The 22060-nt window shown below is 39.9% G+C and overlaps 1 protein-coding gene across 1 annotated transcript; it reads left to right on the forward strand.

Moving 5' to 3' along the window:
• Nucleotides 1–14655: 14655 nt before the first annotated feature.
• BDB00DRAFT_792069 (uncharacterized protein) lies at nt 14656–15287 on the forward strand (the record flags this gene model as incomplete). Its single annotated transcript, XM_053121092.1, has 2 exons — nt 14656–14812; nt 14857–15287. The coding sequence occupies 2 exons, from the start codon at nt 14656–14658 to the stop codon at nt 15285–15287; spliced, it is 588 nt and encodes a 195-aa protein (XP_052974425.1).
• Nucleotides 15288–22060: the final 6773 nt, after the last annotated feature.

The following is a 22060-nucleotide window of genomic DNA, read 5'->3' on the forward strand; positions in this document are numbered from 1 at the left end:
ATTTGTCACCTTTATTAACTAAGTGGCTATAACATATCGTTCAATTGAGACTTACCTATCATTTCATACTCATCGTCCACTATCCAACCATGCCCATATATTGTTGCGATAACTGCGATAGAGAGTAATCAATAACAATTAATTTTACTGTAAATAGTAAATTAATTACGTCATTGTTTTTACTCTGTCAAGCTAACCATCGATCCAGTAGGTCTAGGTTAGAGGCGGGATATGCTCATTACCATTCTGCTACTATAAGCTTTGGATTAATCATTATAAAGTATAATATATTTTAAGAATTAATATTAATAATAAGAATCAAAAAATTAATATAGATTAAAAACTTTTTTGAAAAAATAAATGAAAAAATAAAACCTAATAAAAATTTAAAGAAATATATTTCAATATATAAATTTTTCTTAAACTATAATATCTGTTTTATTAATGGAACCTTTTTTATTTTATATTACAAGGATTAGTTCCTAATGAGACCTTTAGGTCTACAAGAAAGTATAAAAACTACGTCAAAGAGCACAAGCGGGAACAGTGCTGTAGCAGCAGCAGTTCGCCTCCACGTTCTACTGTGTTGGTGTTAGCACCCGACCTAATGAATGCCAATCTTGGTACCTTGACAAGAAACACTAATCTCAGGGTCCCTTCCGAGATCATTGCAGCTGATCGCGAAAGTGACAGCGTAGACCACGAGACCAGTGACAATGAAAGCTGTGGCGAAAATAACGACGAAGGTAGCGACGTCGAATCTATGCTGCCACTTGAGGACATGCCAAGTCGCATTAATGAAGGGGATGTCGACGAAATCGATGTTTTAAATATCGAGCAGCAAGCCCAAGATAACAGATGGGATCTCGAACTATTAGCGATTGTTCTTAACTCCAATCTTCCGAGGGACTGTCATGACAATCTGATCAGCTTTTGCAATCGCTTTACGAAGCACTCTATCGACAGCTTCAGTAAGTAAATGAGTGGTGATCAATGTATATATATGTTAAACATTTTTCGTAGGGGAAAATCGCAGCTTTGAAAACTTGTGTAGTTCATACTTGGCCAGCAAAAGGGCTGGAGATATTTGTCCTATCAAGCCGAGGAATCTGGATACGTGCGCGGACGGATGTGTTCTTTTCACTGGCAGTCAAGACAAGAGCCCAAAGTGCGAGAAGCCTTGTTATTTGGACAGTAGGAAGCCTGCATAGGTCATGAGATATATCCCTATCTCACACCTTCTTGCAAGTTTGTTTGCAACCACTACGAGTTGCGATCCTATAAGATTTGGCAACAAGAGTAGATGAGAAGAAGGCGTCACGACTGATATTGTTGATGGGCGTGCCTTCGAGATCTGCCGCTATTTTTCGATGGAGAGTAGGACATTACGCTTGGCTTATTTGTGGACGGTTCGTTCCATTCCGTCAAGGCCGTAATAATACAATATCAATGACGATTGTCCACCTTGTACTCTTCACGCTTCCTTAATCCGAAAGGTATTCTAGCAACGTATAAAGGTTTGATTTGGTACTGATATAAACTGGATACCACTTAGATACAAACTGAAGAATATGCTCCAAGTCGCCATCATCCCTGGACCATACAAGCCCAAAGACATTCATAGCTTTTTAAAGCCTTTGATGGATGATCTTCAGGTTTTAGGAACAATTGGAATGCGTGTGCATTGTCCTGGCATTCCTGCGCCGATACCAGTAAAAGCACATCTCATGCTTGCATCTGGAGACATACCTGCTGTCACGGATCTTGCAAGTCACTCGGGACACATTTCTTACTACGGCTGAAGAGTATGTGTTGTCCATGCTACAAGTTGCGACAGTCCCAGTGGCAATGGCTGAACCAGATATTTCGTTGGTAGAGCTCAGCTGGACCAAAGCAGAAGCAACAGCGAGTATCTTAACGGAGATACAGTAAATATCTGAACATATTGACTATGATATAGAGGAGTACATGCGTTACTCAACAAAAAAATATACTAGCGACGCGGTTTGTATCGGACACCATTAGCAGCCTTACCGACATTCCATGGTGCATCATTTTTTCAACTTGATGAGATGTATTTAATTGGCCTAAACATCACACACCAAGTGTACAGATGGATTGCGCAAACCTATGCCAATGCACAATTACCGTTTGCCCTCAGTGATACTGCTATCAGACAGATGGGTATAGCTATGTCGGAATCTGTAGCTAGTCTTCTTATAGGATTGGATGGTGCATTAACAGGTAACAGACATACGAATGTGTGCGTGTTTCTCTTTTGCATAACATATCGATATATATACTCCTTTTAGATATCTTTACCTATCCTGCAAGTGCACGTGCGGTTGACCGGATTGATTTCATGTCACTCGCTAGTGTTTGAGCACTGTTGGATGTCAGCACATCGAGCAACTTAATAATCTGGTTATTGCATATGCCTCGGCTCATTCTTGGGATATAACCGACGAGCAGCTTATTGACATTGATAAGTAAGTTACACTCATTTGATTAACTACTTAACCAACATTTCGTTTTAGCTGCATCAATTCTTGGCATACGTTTCTCTTTGGTTCCCATATTCCCAACATATACACCATCTGCCACCACCTTCTGCAACATGTGCCAGATATCATTCACATGCTCAGACCTCTTAGATCGATTAGTGCATGTCCCATAGAAAGAGCTGTTGGTAAGTGATGTTTATGTGTAGCTGTCTACTTCATTTTTAATGGAAACTTGCAAGTGAAGCCCAAAGATGTATACAGTCAAGGAAGCTTCCAGGAGTTAATGCCCAGAATGCAAATGTCAAGATTGTCATTATCAGGCTATTGGGTAGAGTCCATGATTTTGAGCACTCGATGACTAGCAACGACAATAAGTCGAATGACGTGTTTTATGTTGGTTGCGATGAAAATGCGGTGAATGACTGCGATGATGAGGATGCGCCAGAATTGAGAGGGCCTCGACTGAAAAGGGGCGCCAGGTTGACAGACTAAAGTTATCTGAGACTTAAGGCTCATCTTAAACAGTATTACAAGAGACTGCGAGCTGGCATGGAGCGGAATGAGGCAGATAGGATGATGCTAAATGGCGAAGATGATGTGATGGGGCTCGACGAAGTTGGAAACGCTCTTGAAGAAAGCATAGTTGTTGCACCAAACCCTTTTGTAGACGGCTCTGTCTATGAGAGTCTAGGTGATGGAAATGTGTGCAGTAGGATGGCACACTTTATCCAGCTCGAACTTCCAATAGACAAATACTACCGTTTCGCAAACAGGGAGCAAGAGACCATTTGGGGTGATTTCTTCAGCGACCTTCATCTTTCATTTGCGCACACATATCGAGGTTAGGAACTTACACTGAAAGGATACTAATCACTTTTGGAGTGTTACAGGGTAGGCGTTTTTTTAACGAAGATTGTGGTGTTTCAGGAATAACCTGCATTCTTTGCTTGGTGGAACTGAAGCGCGACGTGAAGCTTTCTCAATGGGGTTACCCTATAGGCTCATCACGATCAAATACAAAATGGTATGTCACAGAAGCCCAAAAGATTCGAAGTTTTGCAGGTACGATCAAATCATCCATTTCAGAAAACGGTCTACATTATGTATATTCTGGATTAGTCTCTGGCTGTGTGAACCTCAGAGACATTAGAGAACTCTGAAATCCACAACTGACTATACTTCTACTATATCTATCCATTTGCCCACAAAAGCATAACGAAGGTTTGCTCAATTCCCGTTATTCATATGTATTACTCTCCTTATTATTACCTTTAACTACACCCCTTTCCTTTTTCAACTTTCACGCCTTCCCACCACAAAACGTATTATCTGACTCGTGCCTCTAATATAGTTTAAAATTTTCATTATCAAAGACCTAGCTCGTCGAACAGTTCATCTGTGGTCTGGAGTTTTCGTATTGTTTCCTCAGCAGTGATGCTATATTTTTCGAAATCGTTAGTACTAGTCGAAGGTATTGTTTCTGGCGCTGAGGAATCGTTGACAGGAGAGTTTGCGCCATACAATTATGGGAAGGAGGGTGAGTATACATGAGTGGAGCCCGATCCATTGCTGCAGGTATTTAATGGTGGTTCTCTATGTATACAGTTACAAAACTTATTTACTACAGTGGCAACGAATGACAGCGTGGGATCGCTATTTACTTACCTTTGATCGCATATAAAACGCGAAAGATCCAAATCAGAATCATAATCACCTCTCTCATGTTCTTTGTTTATAGCGTCCAAAACGTCATTGCAGTGTTCTGCCACGTTTTTGTGCGGAACGCCACGCGTTGCTTCGAGCAATGCTTTTATTCTATTTAGATCGTGAAAGTTAAATAAATAAGGGACTATGATAACGTTCTTCTTTGCACATACAATAAGTGCTCCCTGTTGTAATGTTGACGCAAAATCCTATTCATGTCCAAAACTTGTTCACGGCAAACGCAAGATTGGCTGTTCGTTTCCTCAGTAGTTGTGTGCAAAGAGAACATGACAGCAGTCAAATGAATAATAAATGTAGCCAGAGCATTTCAACACAACCACTGGTTATTTAACTTAAGCTCACATCAAGAGAGTACTGTTCAATTACAAAGATCCATAAGAACCACCAAAAATAATTGGCGACCCAGAGCAGGCAGTAACAGACGTCACAAATTTACAAGAAATCCACAGAACCACAAGAATGAGGCCGGCGGGGGTCCAAATTCACAAGAATCCACAAGGGGGTTTAATCCTTAACAGTTGTTTTTTAAAAGGTTTTATTAACTAAAGGTAAATCATTGTTTAAACATATATAGGAAAAAATAAAAAATTAGATTATAATTTTTTTATTTTTGAAACACTTAAGGTATTTCTTTTTTATTTTTTTTAATTTCCTAAACAGTTTAGGTTTTGTATAAATCTGTTTAAACCCTATAGGTTGTAATATCCTTTTATGTTTAATTTAACACTTATAGTGGCAGAACGGTAGTGAGCAAGTCCCCTCTCTAGCTGAGGAATACTTGGACGAAGGCTAGCTTGACAGTGAAATCCTTAACTTAAATTAATTTACTGTTTACAGTAAAATTAATTGTTATGGATTGATACTCTAGTAGTGGTGGATAATGAGAAAAGCCTTGTGCTTTTCCATTATGTTGGTACACCAACAACACCACACACCTTTTTGTTTTTAGAAAAGATGATTTTAGAAAAAATAATTTTAGCCAAAATAATTTTAGAAAAGATAATTTTAGAAAAGATAATTTTAGATAGAAAATAATAATAAATATTATTGAGGAAACTTTTAAGTTCCCGCAAATAAATATTTATATTAATTTTCTCTAACAGGGGTTTAATCCTTAACAGTTGTTTTTTAAAAGGTTTTATTAACTAAAGGTAAATCATTGTTTAAACATATATAGGAAAAAATAAAAAATTAGATTATAATTTTTTTATTTTTGAAACACTTAAGGTATTTCTTTTTTATTTTTTTTAATTTCCTAAACAGTTTAGGTTTTGTATAAATCTATTTAAACCCTATAGGTTGTAATATCCTTTTATGTTTAATTTAACACTTATAGTGGCGGAACAGTAGTGAGCAAGTCCCCTCTCTAGCCGAGGAATACTTGGACGAAGGCTAGCTTGACAGTGAAATCCTTAACTTAAATTAATTTACTGTTTACAGTAAAATTAATTATTATGGATTGATACTCAAGAATCCATAAAAACCATGAAAAAAATTGCAAAGGATATAGGCATTTCTGAGGAGCAATTTTGCTTTTCCAATGGATGGGAGAACAGATTCCAGCGTCGTTACCAGCTGAAGGTGCATAAGGTATATGGTGAAGCTTCATCTGTAGATATTAGCTTACACTGCACAAAAAAGTACATATCACAGGCTTTAAAAACAGGGTGATATATGCCTATAACCTGGTTTTGGTATGATAAAAAGAAGTATGTAGCCTGCAGCAAATACAGCTACTATATTCGGTAGCAATGCATCTTGGTTTCTTATTTTATTTGTAGGAAGCCTTCATATACAAGTGAGAAAGGAGCTAATGCACACAAAGTAGTAGTGATAAATATGTATTTGTCCTTTTTTGAGATGCTCAATTTTCCAAACACTGTTCCTTTATTACACAGCCTTTCCCTGCTCCCCCAATTGTTTTTTTTCAGGTAGTTCATGTTGCCGCTTCTTATGCAGCACCATCATAGAATATGCAACGACTAGTAAAAGGACATCTGCTTTTTTGGTTCACACAATCCCCTTTTTTATTTTGCATATTACAACGTTAATAAAGGCATGGTCCCCCATATTATTTACACCCTGTTATGCAAAAACCATGTCCCCGACTCTTTATGTAAATGTGTATCATTACAGAGAGTGCTACATGTGATAAAAAAACACAAAGTAGGAAGTGCATAATGTGTTATAGTAAAAGATATAGAAGCGTACAGATGCGTTTATATATAAGAGAGGCTCTGTGCTACTGCTGGATACTTCGACTTGCTCTGAATCTCTACTTTTTTTTTGGCACAATGGAGCTCAATCGCAACGAATTGTTAGTTGCGTGCTTCTGTCCATTGTGCTCGAGGGCAAACAGCAATACCGGCTTCCAAATGGTGCCAAGAAGAACGCACGAATATCATCAGTGGTGCGTCTTAAATGGTGCTTCACAGAGCCTCTCACACAATGGTACTTGCTCTACACACATCCCGAAGATTGAGTTAATAATGTTGTATCTTGTATATCTACTAGTGGGCGCCATTGTAGCTAATATCGAAGCCAATTTGCGCCAAAGCTCGTCACCGTCACCGTTGCCGCTAGGCGACGATATTGATATGGACATGGATGATGATGTGATGGTCGATTATCCCTCCCCTGGTATGAGACTATATTGTTAGTGAAATAGATGTGCGAATAAGTCATTTATCGTTATTATGTATTGTAGACGTCGTTTCAAGTCTTCATGTCCCTTTTTCTGCCGAGGATAATGTGTTCGCAGTTGAGGATGAAGTTGCCGATGGAGAGCAAAATGACAATGATCTTGTCATAAGTGCTGCTGATGTTGAGTTCGGTAATGATGGGAGCGAAATGCAAAGTGAGGCAGCCGCCATTGGCGCAGGTTGGTTTATAAAAAGCAGTTTTATTGAATCAAATAGAAGAGCTCTGAACCACACGGTACTCACAACCATTTTTTCCAAAAATTAACCAAAGACACTCACCTTGGTCCTCCCCCTCCTCCTGTTACCAGGATTCATAATTATCCGCATCCCTTTGTCCTTGTCGTTCTCTTCCTCGTGCTTTTCCAATTACATTTCGTTTCAGAGCACTTATCCTGCATCATAATCGACTTTTGTGTTCTACTTCTTGGTGATATCCAGCCAAACTTTTCCATCCCTACCTCGATTGCTACTCTCCGCCGTATCACTGGATTCTCTGCACTGACCGATCACTTGCGCAAATATGTGTGCTGTTCTCGTTGCCACAGCCTGTATCTTGCATCTGATCCTCATTGCCCAAGGACATGCACCAACAACGATATCCGCTACAACAGTTTATGTGGCAATGTATTGTTCAAGACTGTCGGTAATCCTTGGTTGCCTATAAAAGAGTATGCCTATCAGCCCTTGTCTGCGACTATTGAGAGGCTTTTTTTGCGGCCTGGATTCGAGGCAAAGATTGAGGAATGGCGGAGCCGTAGACGAATTGTTGATAACTCGTTTGACATTTACGACGGTGACATGTGGCGGGAGTTTCGTGATCGTGAAGGCAGGCCGTTTCTTGAGCAGCACCGTTCACTGTTGTTCACACTCAACGTAGATTGGTTTGGCCCGTTTTTAAACTCCACGTATTCAAACGGTGCCATATACTTGTCCATAAACAATCTACCACGATCTGAGCGCTACAAGTCAGAAAACCTCATTCTTCTTGGTGTAATGCCTGGCCCACGGGAAGCGAGTATATCTGACATCAACCATTACCTTCGACCCTTGGTTGATGAATTGTTGGAATGGTACGGCGGTAAAACCATCAAAACGTGCCAGTATCCACAGGGAACACTTGTCCGCTTGGCGTTGTTCGTCAATGCTTGTGATATTCCTGCCGCAAGGAAAACAAGCGGTTTCACCTCTCATGCGAGCCTTTGTGCCTGTCACAAATGCGTCCGTCAATTCAACGTTTTCCCTGGCACCACCAACATCGACTACTCTGGGTTTGACGTTGCTAATTGGGTGCTGCGAACGCGGGAGGACAACCGGGCTTATGCTGAGCAATGGCGGAATGCTGAGACGATGATGGCTCGACGAGAACTGAAAAGGGCAAATGGGACAAGATGGTCAGAGCTGCATCGCCTCGGCTACTTTGATCCTGTTCGTTGCACGATCATCGACCCGATGCATAATTTGTTTCTCGGCACAACAAAGCGTATGGCAAAGGTCTGGATTGACCGAGAACTCCTCAACAGAACCGACCTTCAACAGATGCAAGTGCTCGCGGATGGTATTGTTCTCCCTCCCGATTATGTTGCTTTGCACCGCAAAATTGAAAGTGGCTTCTCATTCATGACTGCAGATGATTGGAAGTCGTGGTGCATCGTATATTCACCTTTTGTGCTTGACGGCCACCTTCCTAGAAGATACCTCCAAAATTGGTTGAAGTTTGTCGATGCTTGTCGTTTGCTGGTTAAGCCATCAATCACCGTAGACGAAACTGCAGAAGCAAATACTCTTCTCACAGAGTTTTGTACTGGTGTCGAGCAAATATATGGCCCAGAGGAGATCACACCGAACATGCACCTTCATATGCACTTGGCCGCAACGATCGATGATTTTGGGCCGTTATACGCTTACTGGCTCTTCTCGTTTGAGCGATATAACGGGTACCTCAAGGAGATCGACACCAACCAAAAGGACTCCTTCGAAATGACGTTCATGAAAAGATTCCTGCAGAAGACTGGTGCTCGCGATTTCGTTCGATCGTTTGAAGCCCTCTTCCAACACCGTCAACATCATTTCGCCTTCCTGAACAGCTTTCTCGATCTTGTACAGCCAATCCCACATGCAGCTGATGTTGTCTAATGTCAATTCGATGTTCATGCGTTTTTGGCGTTGTCGACGGATGTTGGTGCCATCCACTACGTCACAGGAAGTGAGCCGCTGCCGCCGGATGTATACCCTTTGCAATATGGACGGATAGCGTTTATGCCTGAGCAACTGTACGATTTCTTGTTGGCATTTTACCGTGCTGTGTATGGCGATTATCTCGTTCACTATACCCAAGCTGGTGATGGGCAAGTTTTCGTCAGTAACCAGTACTGGAAAATGAAGACGATAACGATGATGGGGCAGACTTACCGCAGTGCTGAAGCAAGATCGCGGCGTGGTGCGCACGCTCAAGTTCTGTTCCACATAGACGATCGCGGAGAAGCAATGGCCTGGCCATGCGAAATCCAGTTTTTCTTTCGGCATGTGCAGTTCGTTCGTGGGCAGCCAACAGAGCATGTATTTGCATATGTTCGATGGTACAGCATCCACAGTGACAACGATGGTCGCCGATTTACGGATCCTTATCTTGAAACGTGGTGTAGCCGTTTTCGAAGTGAAGCGATGGACTGCATTGTACCTGTTCATCGTTTATATGGACAAGTTGCCGTAGTAAAACTGGGTGCACAAAGAAATGCAAATGCCAGAACAGTAGTGCTTCTGTTAGCAAAAAAGATGCTAGTATAAACAACTATAACTTTTTCTTTTTATTTGTCCACCAAAAATCTTTAGTATTCCATGTTTCTGCTGTTACCATAGCGTTTATAATAGTACCATGTTGTGTTGTATGCACGCATCGATAATATCTTGGTGAGAGCATTTTGTTACCTAAGTGCGAAAAAAAAGGAAGATTTAGGGTTGAATTCGCAAACCAACACGTAAGCAGCAAAACAAAAGCACTATCTATAAGTACATACACACCTTATAGGCTTACAGGACTTTCGAAGTTGCCAGTAACTTTTGAGATTGGTAGTCGGATGCTGTTAACAAATTTCAAGCACAAAATCTAATAGTAATTAAAGAAGCAGTAAGCTAATGGAAAGCTTCTTATCACTTGGAGTTTTTGATGAATAAAGTGAGTGATATTCCTGTTTGTGCCATGGTGAGGATTGATAAAGACGTGAGTGGAAAAAGATGAGTCGTTCTCCCCAACCACTGAAAAAATCCCCCCCCCAACAGCAGCTGCATGCATAACTTTTGTTTTGCCCACCCCATACCCACACGACACAGTCGTGCAACCATTTTTTTTTATTTTCTTGTTTTTTCAACTAAACTTCGACTACCCAACCTTCCAATTGCTCTCGCGCACTATTGGGCAGAGTAGTAGTGCTAACACCATCCACTCTTATCAATCTGTTCGCGTCAACGTCGGGTTTCAATCCATCGAGATGGCGCAAAAACGCGTTTGCCTACAACAGTTTATTTAATCAACGTCGAAGCATGTCGAACCAGCTCAAAATAATTACCCTCTCGTTTCGCCATTGCGGCTTACGCACAACCACACGCTTTCCAGCTTCACCGGAGTACTCGTCGTCGGTCTCCTCTTCAGACATGTACTCCAATCGGAGCAATGCCCCCCCTCGTGGGTAAGTCGCCTCCAGCTGGGCCTGGTGCTGGTGGTACAAATCCACTCGTCGCTTATGTTTCTATTCTCTGTGTCAGATTACATGTATGTACATATTCTACTAGAAATAGATCGTTTTCTTTCTTACAGTGTGGCGACGACTATTACGCCGAGTCGCCACTCTTCTTTGTGCTGCAAGCACAGCCGACTGCCGACGCGAACGACGCGTATTGCCGAAAAAGTAATAGACCTTTTCGGCCAGCTGCTTGTGCGTAAGGTCGTACTGACCAAGACCCTGGATGTACGATATCGTACGGCCACGAACAGTGCGATTGTAGGTGGAACGATAATCGTCATCCCACGGAAGCCATGCTCTCCCAAAGACTGATGATAATGGCGGATCGCGCTCTATTATCAAACGATATTAATAATCAGCTACTTGACCTATATTTCAGAAATGGTACATCTTGGCTTCTTACAGAAACGCCCGGCAAGCGACCCACTTGAGCTCCCTGCGCTGGAGCTTCGTCAGCAACTGGATTACCGGCGAGAGGAGGTGCTACTTGCTGCTGTGCCAGTGTCTGTCTGGCAACGACGTCCCCTATTGCTCGCACCTGATCCTCCAGCACCATGTTTCGCGCCTCCACTGCTCGGAGACGATCCTCCATCCGCAACGCGACGTTCCGGGCATTCTCCTCCTCAACAGCAGCCCGACGTTCTACATTACGCTGCTCTCTGGCAGCATTGCGATCTCCTAAGGTAGACATCTATACAATATCTCAATGTGCGGCACTCAAACAATATTTACTAACTGCTGTTCATTTACTTTTTTCGAAGTACTTCAAAGTGATAGTAAGTGAAAGAAAGATGGATTGTTTTAAAATCAGGTTTTTTTTGGGGGGAGCATTATATCATAGGATGGGTCCTCGCGCAAGCACTCTTCTTTCTATGCATGGTAAGGATGGATGGAGCAAAGTCTGCATATTCGGTTTCTCTATTATGCTTCGCGTTTTACTCAAAACCTCTTTTTTGTTTCTTTCTTCCCCTTTTTCCACTTTACTCTCTCCTCCTACTTTCAACACCTTTTTCGATTGGCAAGTATCGTATCCATCTTCTATAAGGTAATTACTATGTATTCTATTCTATTCTGTGTCCTATGTGTTATACCACTGTTAATAAGTGTAATCTTGCCGTGCACTCACAACTCTTCTTGATGGTGTTTTTGGATAGTAACTGCCTTTTTATCTTTGCAAGCGGGACAGGAGCATCGTAAGTTTTCTCTCCGTTACTATTCTTCTATGGTCCTTTCAAACATTTACTAGGCTTAAATACTAACGTTTTTCAACGCCGTTTGTTCTTCTACATGTTGCCCATGTCTCCTTTTCAATACAAAGCCTGTATCTACTTGACCGGTCACTACAAAATGTATATGACTCTAGTTGCAGTACTTATAGGTAAATATTGAATGGCATCTTTATTCTGTTTCATCTCCTTTCTCTACTACTACTGTTCTTCAAACTAATTATTGCTTTAAATCTTTATGTTGTGTCCCATTTGGTCTCCATCTGCAGATTACGATCCGCCCATCCTGCTTTCATGTCTCATTTCGTTGTTGCATCTTGCTCTCTTTCTTTACAGCTAACCAATATAGCATATTTCAAAACCTTCCCCTTTCTGATTATCTTGATTGCTTATGTAAATTTTGTCAATGATCATACAATAATAAAATCGGTTCTTCCAACCATACCGTAAATAATTATATACCATCCAAATCTATTAGACAGACCATTCAGTCATCGTCATTTTATCATAGCTACAACACCTACTCACACACTAAAATATGCATATGCAGACCTCTGTAAAGGAATTGCTTCACATAGTACCCGGTCCATATGTAATGCAATAGAGAACCTAACCATGACTACATACATATTATGAGCGACGCCAATTCCCGCTTGCATGCATGAGCTATATATCACACGGTTTTAACAGTGTGATATCTGCAACTTACTCGGTTTTTTCGTAAATATCACCTTGCTCAAAAACAGGGTGATATGGACCTGTTACCCTTGTTATCACCTGGATATTACCCTGTTTATTAGCTTGTGATATGTTCCTCCACACGCAGTGTGGGCATGCATTTTGACAAGAGAAAATCAAGCCAAAGACGGGATTCTCCGAATCCTCGATTCGACACAAGGGTGCTTTTGTACTCGGCTAGTCTGAAATTTGGCGCCACCCTACCATGACGGCATGTGAGGCACATGCATACTAACCACACACAACGACGACGTAATCAAGTCAAAGACGGGATTCTGCTAATCCGCGATCAGCGCCAAGTTTTTTTACTCGGCTAGCCTGGAAAGCTGGCGCTCTCCTAACATGGCAGCGTACTACCACCGCACCGCTCTCGCCAGGACACCCCAGCTTCAGGCACCCGAAGCAGAGGGCAAGGGTTATGAGACAGAAGGATACTCACTTCTATAGCAGAGGGACAGCTAACTGCTACCCAGGCCCCCTGAGGGATCAGACGCGGTTTAGGCGTAAACACATTCCAGAGGAAGACTGAGAACCGTGCTGTGGGGTCGGTGAGGTGGTAATGCTTGTGGTATTGTCGACGCAGGAGTACCACGGGGTGTCTTTTGAGCCAGTGTGAACCAATGGAGCAACCACGACTAAATAAATGGCACAATGCAAAGACGGCTTTAGGTCCTACATGGAGCTGCTCCCCTCCCTTGTATTAGCAATCATCAAAACGATTGACTGCTACAAGGAAGGGGGATGGACGACTAGCAAAAATACTTTAAACTAGTTAGTACATCATGCTCACTTTGTTTTCCTTTATTACGTGAAAGTAAAGATGATCAATATGTGCCTGCAAACAGAGCCATAGTCTACCAGGCCGCTCCATTGTACATTCCTGCTATGCAAGGTGTCACCCACGTCCTCTAAAACCGACAAACGACAGTGCAATGTTCCTAGCATCACCATACAGCACACCGGTGGTGCCATAGCCATCTAGTCCAAAGTCATCGTGAAACATGTGCAGAGGCCCCCTATATCTCCCTATACAGGCGATAGCACAGTGCCTTGCCACAGCCTTCCATCTCAGCCCTTACCTTACTCCGGGTACCCTCCACTGCACCCCATCGCCTGACGAAGGCGGAAGCTGCCAGACCAAACACCAGAAGCATCGCAGCCAAACCGACCACGCAAAGACCTAAAGAACATGGATCCAATCAGTAAATATCAGCGTTGATTTTTCGCTAGGGCGAAAATAGGCGAAAAAAAGGCGAAAAAAGGCAAAAATTAGAGGCGAAAAATCAATTACTTTATTTGGAAATACATATGAAAATCTAAATCTGTTGAAGGGAGGGGGTGAAAACTTATTTCGCTGTCGCACAGAAACTACTTAGCAGCTGCGCAACAGCTGCGCAGCAGATTTGTCATAAACATCAATCTGCAGCATGCTTTTGGCACGAGTCAATGAAGACCTGACCAATAAGAACCTCGCATTGACCGTTTAATATATTTATCTTGTAATCTTTTCTTTTCTTTATTATCGAAGGAGTAACCATTTTACTTTTAATAGGGGTATTCAATTACAAAAATGAAAATTTCGTATGAAATGAAAATCCGAACGGTTTCTAAAAATGGTACTCGAAAATTTTCATTTTCATTTTCAGTTTTCATTCGGATAAGAACGTATAGGAAATCAAAAAATGAAAATGAGAATGAACCCATTCCCTTTTCTGGTATTTCGTGACACCTTTACCGCAGCCATTTTCTTTTGTGTTGCGCAGTCGACCATTACATCATAGCTTAGCAAAGTATGCGCAGTCGACCATTACATCATAGCTTAGCAAAGTATGCGCAGTCGACAATTACATCATACCTTAGCAAAATATTGCATCTTTTCTTTAACATTTTGCATTAATCATCGGATCCGCAGCAGGGTTAGCAAACATATAAATACTTTGTTTGTCGCGTAAATAAACGATATCTTTTTAATATCTTGCAAAAACATACTCTTCTGATTTTTCTGGCCTTATACATCAACATCATGCAACGCGAAAACTCCATCACTGAACCATCCTCGGCGACTGTCATCCCAGAATCGCAATTATTTACATTTAACAGTAACAGTAGTTCAATGTCGAGCGATGGAAACAAGAACAAGCGGCGCAAGGGAAATCCATCTAATGCGGACGAGTCTTCAGGTAACATGATTTTTTCTGTCATATTGCTGTCATGCTGTGTATAGTTCTAATATTTACAAACATTGCATTTAATATAACAGAGAAGAAGAAGACTAAATCATGGAGTAAAGATAACGTTACCCCTAACAGCAAGTCATCCGAGACAATACTGTTGGAATGGTTGCTTGAACCTGGTAACTATCAACGCTACCGAGGTACTGGCGGCAATACGGCCAAGAATTCGAAGACGCAAGGAAGCAAGGGCAATTCGAAGGACACTAGAAAGGTGATACTTACCGAGATCGTCCGAGAGCTGCACAGTCATGGTTTAACCCATCGAACAGCACACCATGTTTCGTGCAAGTTAAACGAATGGATCACCAACTTTAACAAAGCCAATGACTTGATTGGAGAGACCGGTGGCGGCGGACCTTATGGTGATGGGGCTATTGACAATGACGAGAATGGAGCCGATGAAGACAAGACGGGTATGTAGTAATCAAAATGATAAGAACAAACTATCGACCAGTGTATACTTGTTTGAAGCTAACACATTATATGCAAAATATATAGACAAAAACGTTAAAGCCGCCTTCAAGTACTATTACGAGTTGGAACAGATAATGAGCGATAACCACGCCAGTCGCCCCCTCTATCTTTCAGAAACTCTGCACATGCCAACAAACCGCTCAGGTGAAGCCATAACAACATCTTCACCGCCATCTTCATCATCACCATTACCCTCTTTACCAACTCAACACCGTCCAAGCTTCGACAATGACCTTGACAACATATACGACGACGATGACGGAGAAGACATTGATGAGGGTAACCCACAGCAGCACCAGCACCAACAAGCCACATCGTCACAACCGACTCGTGCCCAATCCAAGAAATCCAAAAAAATAAGAAAAAACCCCTTAGCAGCAATACTCTGGGATATAAATAATGACAACAAGCGGTTCATGGAAGAAAGTTTGAAACTCAAGCGAGAACTCGCAAAGCATAAGATGGATGTTTTTGAGCATCAACGCAAGCTAGATCTTCATCAACAAGTACAACAAGAGCGAATGGATCGTCAACAGCAGCAATTAGAGGCGAAGAAGTTACGGATCCAGGATCGTGAATCCAAAACAGCAATGATGAAGATAATGTTAGAAGCTGGTTTCACCAACAATGCGATACAAAAAGCCGTATTTGACGATGATGATGACAAGTTCAACTCGGGTGACGATGACGATGACGAGTCATTGGCAAGCGAGCTGCAGGAGATTGTAGATAAGGATCAGGGCGGCAATGATGACAGCGAGAATGACAGCGACGAGGAGGAGATGGAAGAAGTAGTAGTAGTAGAAGATTGATGTTGATCCGATAAAGAGAATAATGATAGTAATAATAGAATAAATATACGATACATGATGACAGATATAATGACTAATTGTGATCGTTAATAACATGATGGAAGAGCTCTTCCCTTCTGGCCTTTCCTGGTGTCAGTCTATCACTATTCGGGATTGTCCAATTCACATTGTTTTCAGGCTGTTGTTCTTGCTGATCATTAACGACAGTTCGAAGTTCTTCGTCGTCGTACATGTCTTCGAAATTGTGTTTAGTTATGATGTTGTGTAGAACAAAACAAGCCTTAATCCAATGGACTATTGGCTTCGCATCATCTTCATCTATTAAGCGCAGCAGTAGTTCCCGAAGGCTTTGGAAGCGCATCTTCAGCATTCCAATTGTATGTTCAATCCGAATTCGTACCTTTGATTTTGAACAATGTTAAGTGAATACAATTCTATCCTTACAGCACACCATACTGTATATTTTCTTACCGAGCTAAGTTTGTAATTGAACATTTCTTGTTCATCTGTCATGCTGCCGTTGCGTGGCTTTTTGAATGGCACAATAAAGTTTGGCAAACACTCAAAACCTGAGTCACCCAGAAGGTACTCTTCAGGCTTGAAGTATTACTCAGGATGATGGCGGAGAGTGCTGTTGCTGAAGATGCGGCTGTCGTGAGTAGAGCCTGGCCAGCCGATGTATGAATAGATGATTTGTCTCTGGCTATTGCATACCAAAATGCCAGAAATACCATACTTCTTTTTATACAAGAAGTAGCTTTGCGGCTGAATGCAAGGCTCGCTTGCAAATGGAAAAAGAGTGCTGTCAATGATACCGATGCAATCCTCAAAAGCAGATCTACGACTTATATCACTTTTGGACAAGGACTTTTCTGCATCGTTAGGCCATTAGATATAGGTACTTTCAAGAGCCAAGATCGCCTCAATACACCTATTTGTGTAGCTGATCATAGAGCCCTCTAAAATGTATTACATTACATAAGAAATATAACTCATAGTTAAAGAAAAACAAAAAACTTATAGATTATTAATAAATTATAATATTCTTTAATGTAATAAATTTAAAAAGTTTTGATTTTAATAAAGATATTTTTTTCAAATTTGTAATCCTTAATGAAATTTGTAATCACCAAATATTTTTGTAACCTTTATAAATATAAAAATTTCATAAACTGGCGGAATGGTAATGAGCATATCCCTCCTAGGCTAGAACTTTAGTTCGACGCCCGGAAGAATCTTTGATTCTGGAGCTTGACTAGAATAGAAAAATATTATAAAATTTGTTATTTATAACAAAATTTATAAATATTGTTCATTCGCCTAGTGTGGTGTGTCACACACACACACTTGTTTTCTTAAGAATAATATATAATGTTAGCTCGCTACCGCAAGCTTTTAACCCTGAAAGGGTAACATTATATATGGTAGCGAATGTAATGAGCTATTAATATACAGAATAGAACAATATCATAAAGTTACAGTTTACTATTATTAAATGTGATTTTGAAGGAATAAAAACAAAAATATTTACAAAAAATAAATATAAAAAGATATAATTGTTGACATTACATAAAATTCTAAAATTATCGTTACACAAAATTACGATTTTGGACACTTTTTTTGTCCAAATTCGTATTTTGTCAATCAAACTATTTAATATTTAACAATAATTATATTTTGTAAAAAGTTTATATTTACATTATATTTATAATTTGTAAAAAAATATATTTCGGGGCACTTTTTTAAAAATGTTAATCAAAAATATTATAAATGATAATAAAAATATTTATTAATATTAAATTAAGTTTAAGAATAAATTCTTATCTTGATTTTTTTATTTCATTTTCCGTCTGGATATATTTAGAAAGATTGAAAATCTTTCAAATATATAAATAAATAGTAAAATGACATTTTTAAAAAAAAATGTTTTGGCATTTTACTGTTTATATTTATTATATATATATTAATAGCTCATTCCATTCGCTATCATATATAAAGTTACCCTTCGGGTTAAAAGCCTCCGGTAGGGGGCAGACTTTATATATTATTATTGAGAAAACAAGTAGTGTGTGTGTTGTGTTACAACCAACACTACTAGGAGAATGAATCATATTAATAATATTTGTTATAAATAACAAAATTATATATAATTCTATTCTGTCAAGCTAAGCCGCGTCCAGGTGTTCCTTGCTTAGAGGAGGGACTTGCTCATTACCATTCTGCTAATTTATGAAATTTTTATATTCATAAAGATTGTAAATGTTTTTAGAGTTTACAATTTCATTAAAGATTACAAATTAAAAAAAATATATCTTTATTTAAATAAATCTTTTTTAAAGTTATTAAATTAAAGAATATTATAATTTATAAATAATTTATAGCTTTTTTATTTTCTTTTAACTATGAATTATATTTCTAAGTCTCAAGTGTAAAGACGTATGTATATAACTAAGTTTATTACGCGTAGTACCTCCAATCCCAAAGTATCTGGCAACATTCCCGATGCTTGCACCATTTCCGTAGAAACCAAGACGGCGCAAAGCGACAAGCAGTTGCACAAATACAGGTTTTTGTGGTTTCTGGCCACTTGAAACAAAGATCGCATTCTCTTTAATCAAATCGAGAATTAAGAAGAATGCATCTTTAGACATCCTAACTTCCTGGATAAATCGTTGTTCGTCCAACTCATTGAAATGCCAGTGAATCCTACTAGGAGCATGAGCGACTTTTTGTGCTCTATCAAGGTATCGTCGACTGCAACTTGCGTTATACACTTCCACCCAAGGTATAGACAACAGCAAATTATGCGATAGCAAGACATCATCATTATCGCTATCAGAGTCGCCTGACATATCTTCATCATCGTCGATCATGGCCATCGTACTCTCGATTTGCTGTAAGCATGCCAAAGCTTCCAGGACACGTTCGTTTTGCTATTTTTCACTGTATCTGGGCATACTTGGGAACAAAGGTGAATGTTTTGATGAAAAGAATTGAAAGAGGGGAAGTTGAATGAAAATGAAAAAAAAATTGAGTAATTGAGTACCCCAATTATTAGGTTTGAAATGAAAACTGTATTTAGTAATGGCGAGGTTTTTCATTTCATACGAAATTTTCATTTTTGTAATTGAATACCCCTAATAATGAAATTTATTTAACTGCTTATTGGGGTGGTACACAATACTCATTCCTCGTTAAAGGATTTAAATTGTACTCATTCCAATTGCAAGACTATAAAAGCCCTGCATTGTTAAAAAATGTAGCGGGGAATTACCCGCAATTTTCGCCAATTTTCGCTAGGCGAAAATTATGAAGCACTATTTTTCGCTAAGGCGAAAATTGCGGTTGGCGAAATTCGTCAACGCTGGTAAATATATGCCTTGAATCTGAGACAGCCTTCTTTGAACTACATACCAAAACAGCCCACGCAAAAGAGCTGACCAAAGACGGCCCAAACGAACCACCCCAGAAGCCATGTGGAGAAGGCAGCACCGAGGAACCGATACATCACCACGACGCCGACGCGCCAACAAACCAACGCCAACAAGCGGGAAGAAGAGGATAAAGCAGGAGCCGGTAAAAAAGAACGGAAGCAGGAAAAGGAGGGCCTATTAAATCGACCAGCCAGCAATGTTAGTTTTCATCTTTATCAGGCAGCAATGTGTTTGAAGCAGGCTTAGTAAAACGAGAGTTGGCTTTGTTACTAATAGCTATACAGAATATTGAATACTGAATACTGAATACTGAATACTGAATGCTGAATGTTTTTTGAGGGTTTTGACTTTTGAATTGTTTTTTGGGTGCTATTAGAATTTGTACGAAAAAGAAGAAGCCAGTATCAATGAGCGCGTTTATGATAGGAAAGAAGCAGAAGCACAAGACAGCAGAAACATTATACTTACCTTTTGTGGTGTTTGGGATCTATTATAACAGAAAGAATAGACGTGTCCAAGTCAGTGAACACGCTCAATAAAAAGGTCAATGTGGAGTAGCTTACTTTATGGATGTTTTTAGTACCACCACAGGTACGAAGGAGGAACCCAGTCTACGTGCATCAGATTGCTCTGATCGTCGTCGATCTCTATGTCGTTGCTGTCAATGTCCATAAGATCACCAGCATATGGGATCTCTTCGTCCTCTTCTGGCACAGGCGCCTCTTCAGTCTCTTCGTCTTTGGCAACCTCAACCATCGGAGGAGCGAGAGCGGGGAAGAGGACAGGAGAAGCGGGAGGAGAATGGTGAGGAAGAAGAGGAGACGGCGGCAAGACGGGAGAATGCAAAGGACTGAACTGCAGTGATGGCGGTGGGGACGAACCTGCACGCGACAGAGCACTGGATGTATCATCATTGTTGCCGAGGTCAATGATGAGGGAGGAGTCGGAAGAGAAGACGGTGGCGAAGGAGTGATGTGAGGCCATGCTGGTGTTGTCGAAGCTGAAGGTGGGTGTAAGGACGGGCGAGAACTGGGGTAGCAAGGAGGAGATGGTCGAACAGGAATGGTATGAAAGCTGTGATGCCGCGTCAGGGTTGTAGGGGATGGTGGATGCATCGTCGTGGTCAATGTTGTAGTAGCCTGTGGCTTGGTCGTAGGTGTTCTCAGCGTGAGTACTCATCGTAAAAGTACGGAAGAATGGACAAACTGGTAAAGAAGAAAAGAAAAAGAAAAACGTGTTTTTTGGTATCCTGCTTCCTTTTCTATACTTGCTCTGATCTGATTTGATTTGATGCGCACAAAGAATTTCCTTTTTTGGGTCGCCTTGCCCCCATGATCTCTTACCACTCACATTTAAAAGATCCTTCTTTATGACTTATGGGACCTTTGAAGCAGACAACTGGAAGCTTGTTTTCGAAGAGCTATACAGCAGAAAAAGACCTTTTTGTTGCTATGGCATTCACGGGTTGTGACATTTCCTGTTCCTGAAAGCTGCTTGTTGCTATGTCAAGCACGTCAAAAATTTATTTTATTGTATTCGTCACGTCAATGCATTTTGGCCAATTCCGAGCGGAATGGCGGCTGTTCTCGCGAAGAGATTCACAAAGATTTTTTCACACAATTGCAACCAGCACAATGTACAGGCTCATGGCAACACGTACATACCAGGACCTTGTCTTTCTGTGGCTCTGTGATCAAGTTACGATGCTTTTCGTACAGGGTCTCCATTGTACTTTGCTATCATACTCGGCCTCTATGGAGGCTAACCGGAAAGTCTCTATATTTATTTTATTTTATAAATCTTTATATTTTCATATTAATCATTATAACCGAATTAATTCATTTTGTCCGAAAAATAAATTTAAACTCAATTACTTTAATATTTAAAAAAAACAAAAATTGAATTTAATTTATATATATGTGTAATTCCTCAAATATACATTACATTATTTTATATTTTTTATTTTTGGCATTTGTCTAAGGTTATTAAGTTTCCCTAATTGCTTTATAAAGTTAAAAGACTGAACCAAAAAAATGAATTACACATCAATAAATATAGAAGATGAACTACAACAAGAAGTTTATAAATTAATTAAAAATAAATGAAAATTTCTTAATACTGAGTAGCCATATATATATAACAAATATAATCATAGAACAGAAATAAAAGATACTGAAAACAATTCAATTAAATTTATAAAAGATACATTATTAAATCAACTTGGTTATTTACCAGTATTCTATTTTTTAGTAATTTTATATAGAAATAAAGAGTATCTAGGTCCTTATCGTGAAGTAGATAAAGGATTACTTTTATTATATTATATTGTTTTAGGATATACAGGTAAAGATATGCATCAATTTATACCATATGGCTTATATAAACAATTTTAGATATGGTGCACGCCACCTTAAACCGTACTACTTTAGTGGGTAACTTTAAAGTACTGTGAAACCATCTCACTACCCCATATC

The sequence above is a fragment of the Zychaea mexicana genome, assembly GCF_025766255.1.
Source record: "Zychaea mexicana strain RSA 1403 chromosome Unknown BDB00scaffold_115, whole genome shotgun sequence".
In the NCBI taxonomy this organism is placed as follows: domain Eukaryota; kingdom Fungi; phylum Mucoromycota; class Mucoromycetes; order Mucorales; family Lichtheimiaceae; genus Zychaea; species Zychaea mexicana.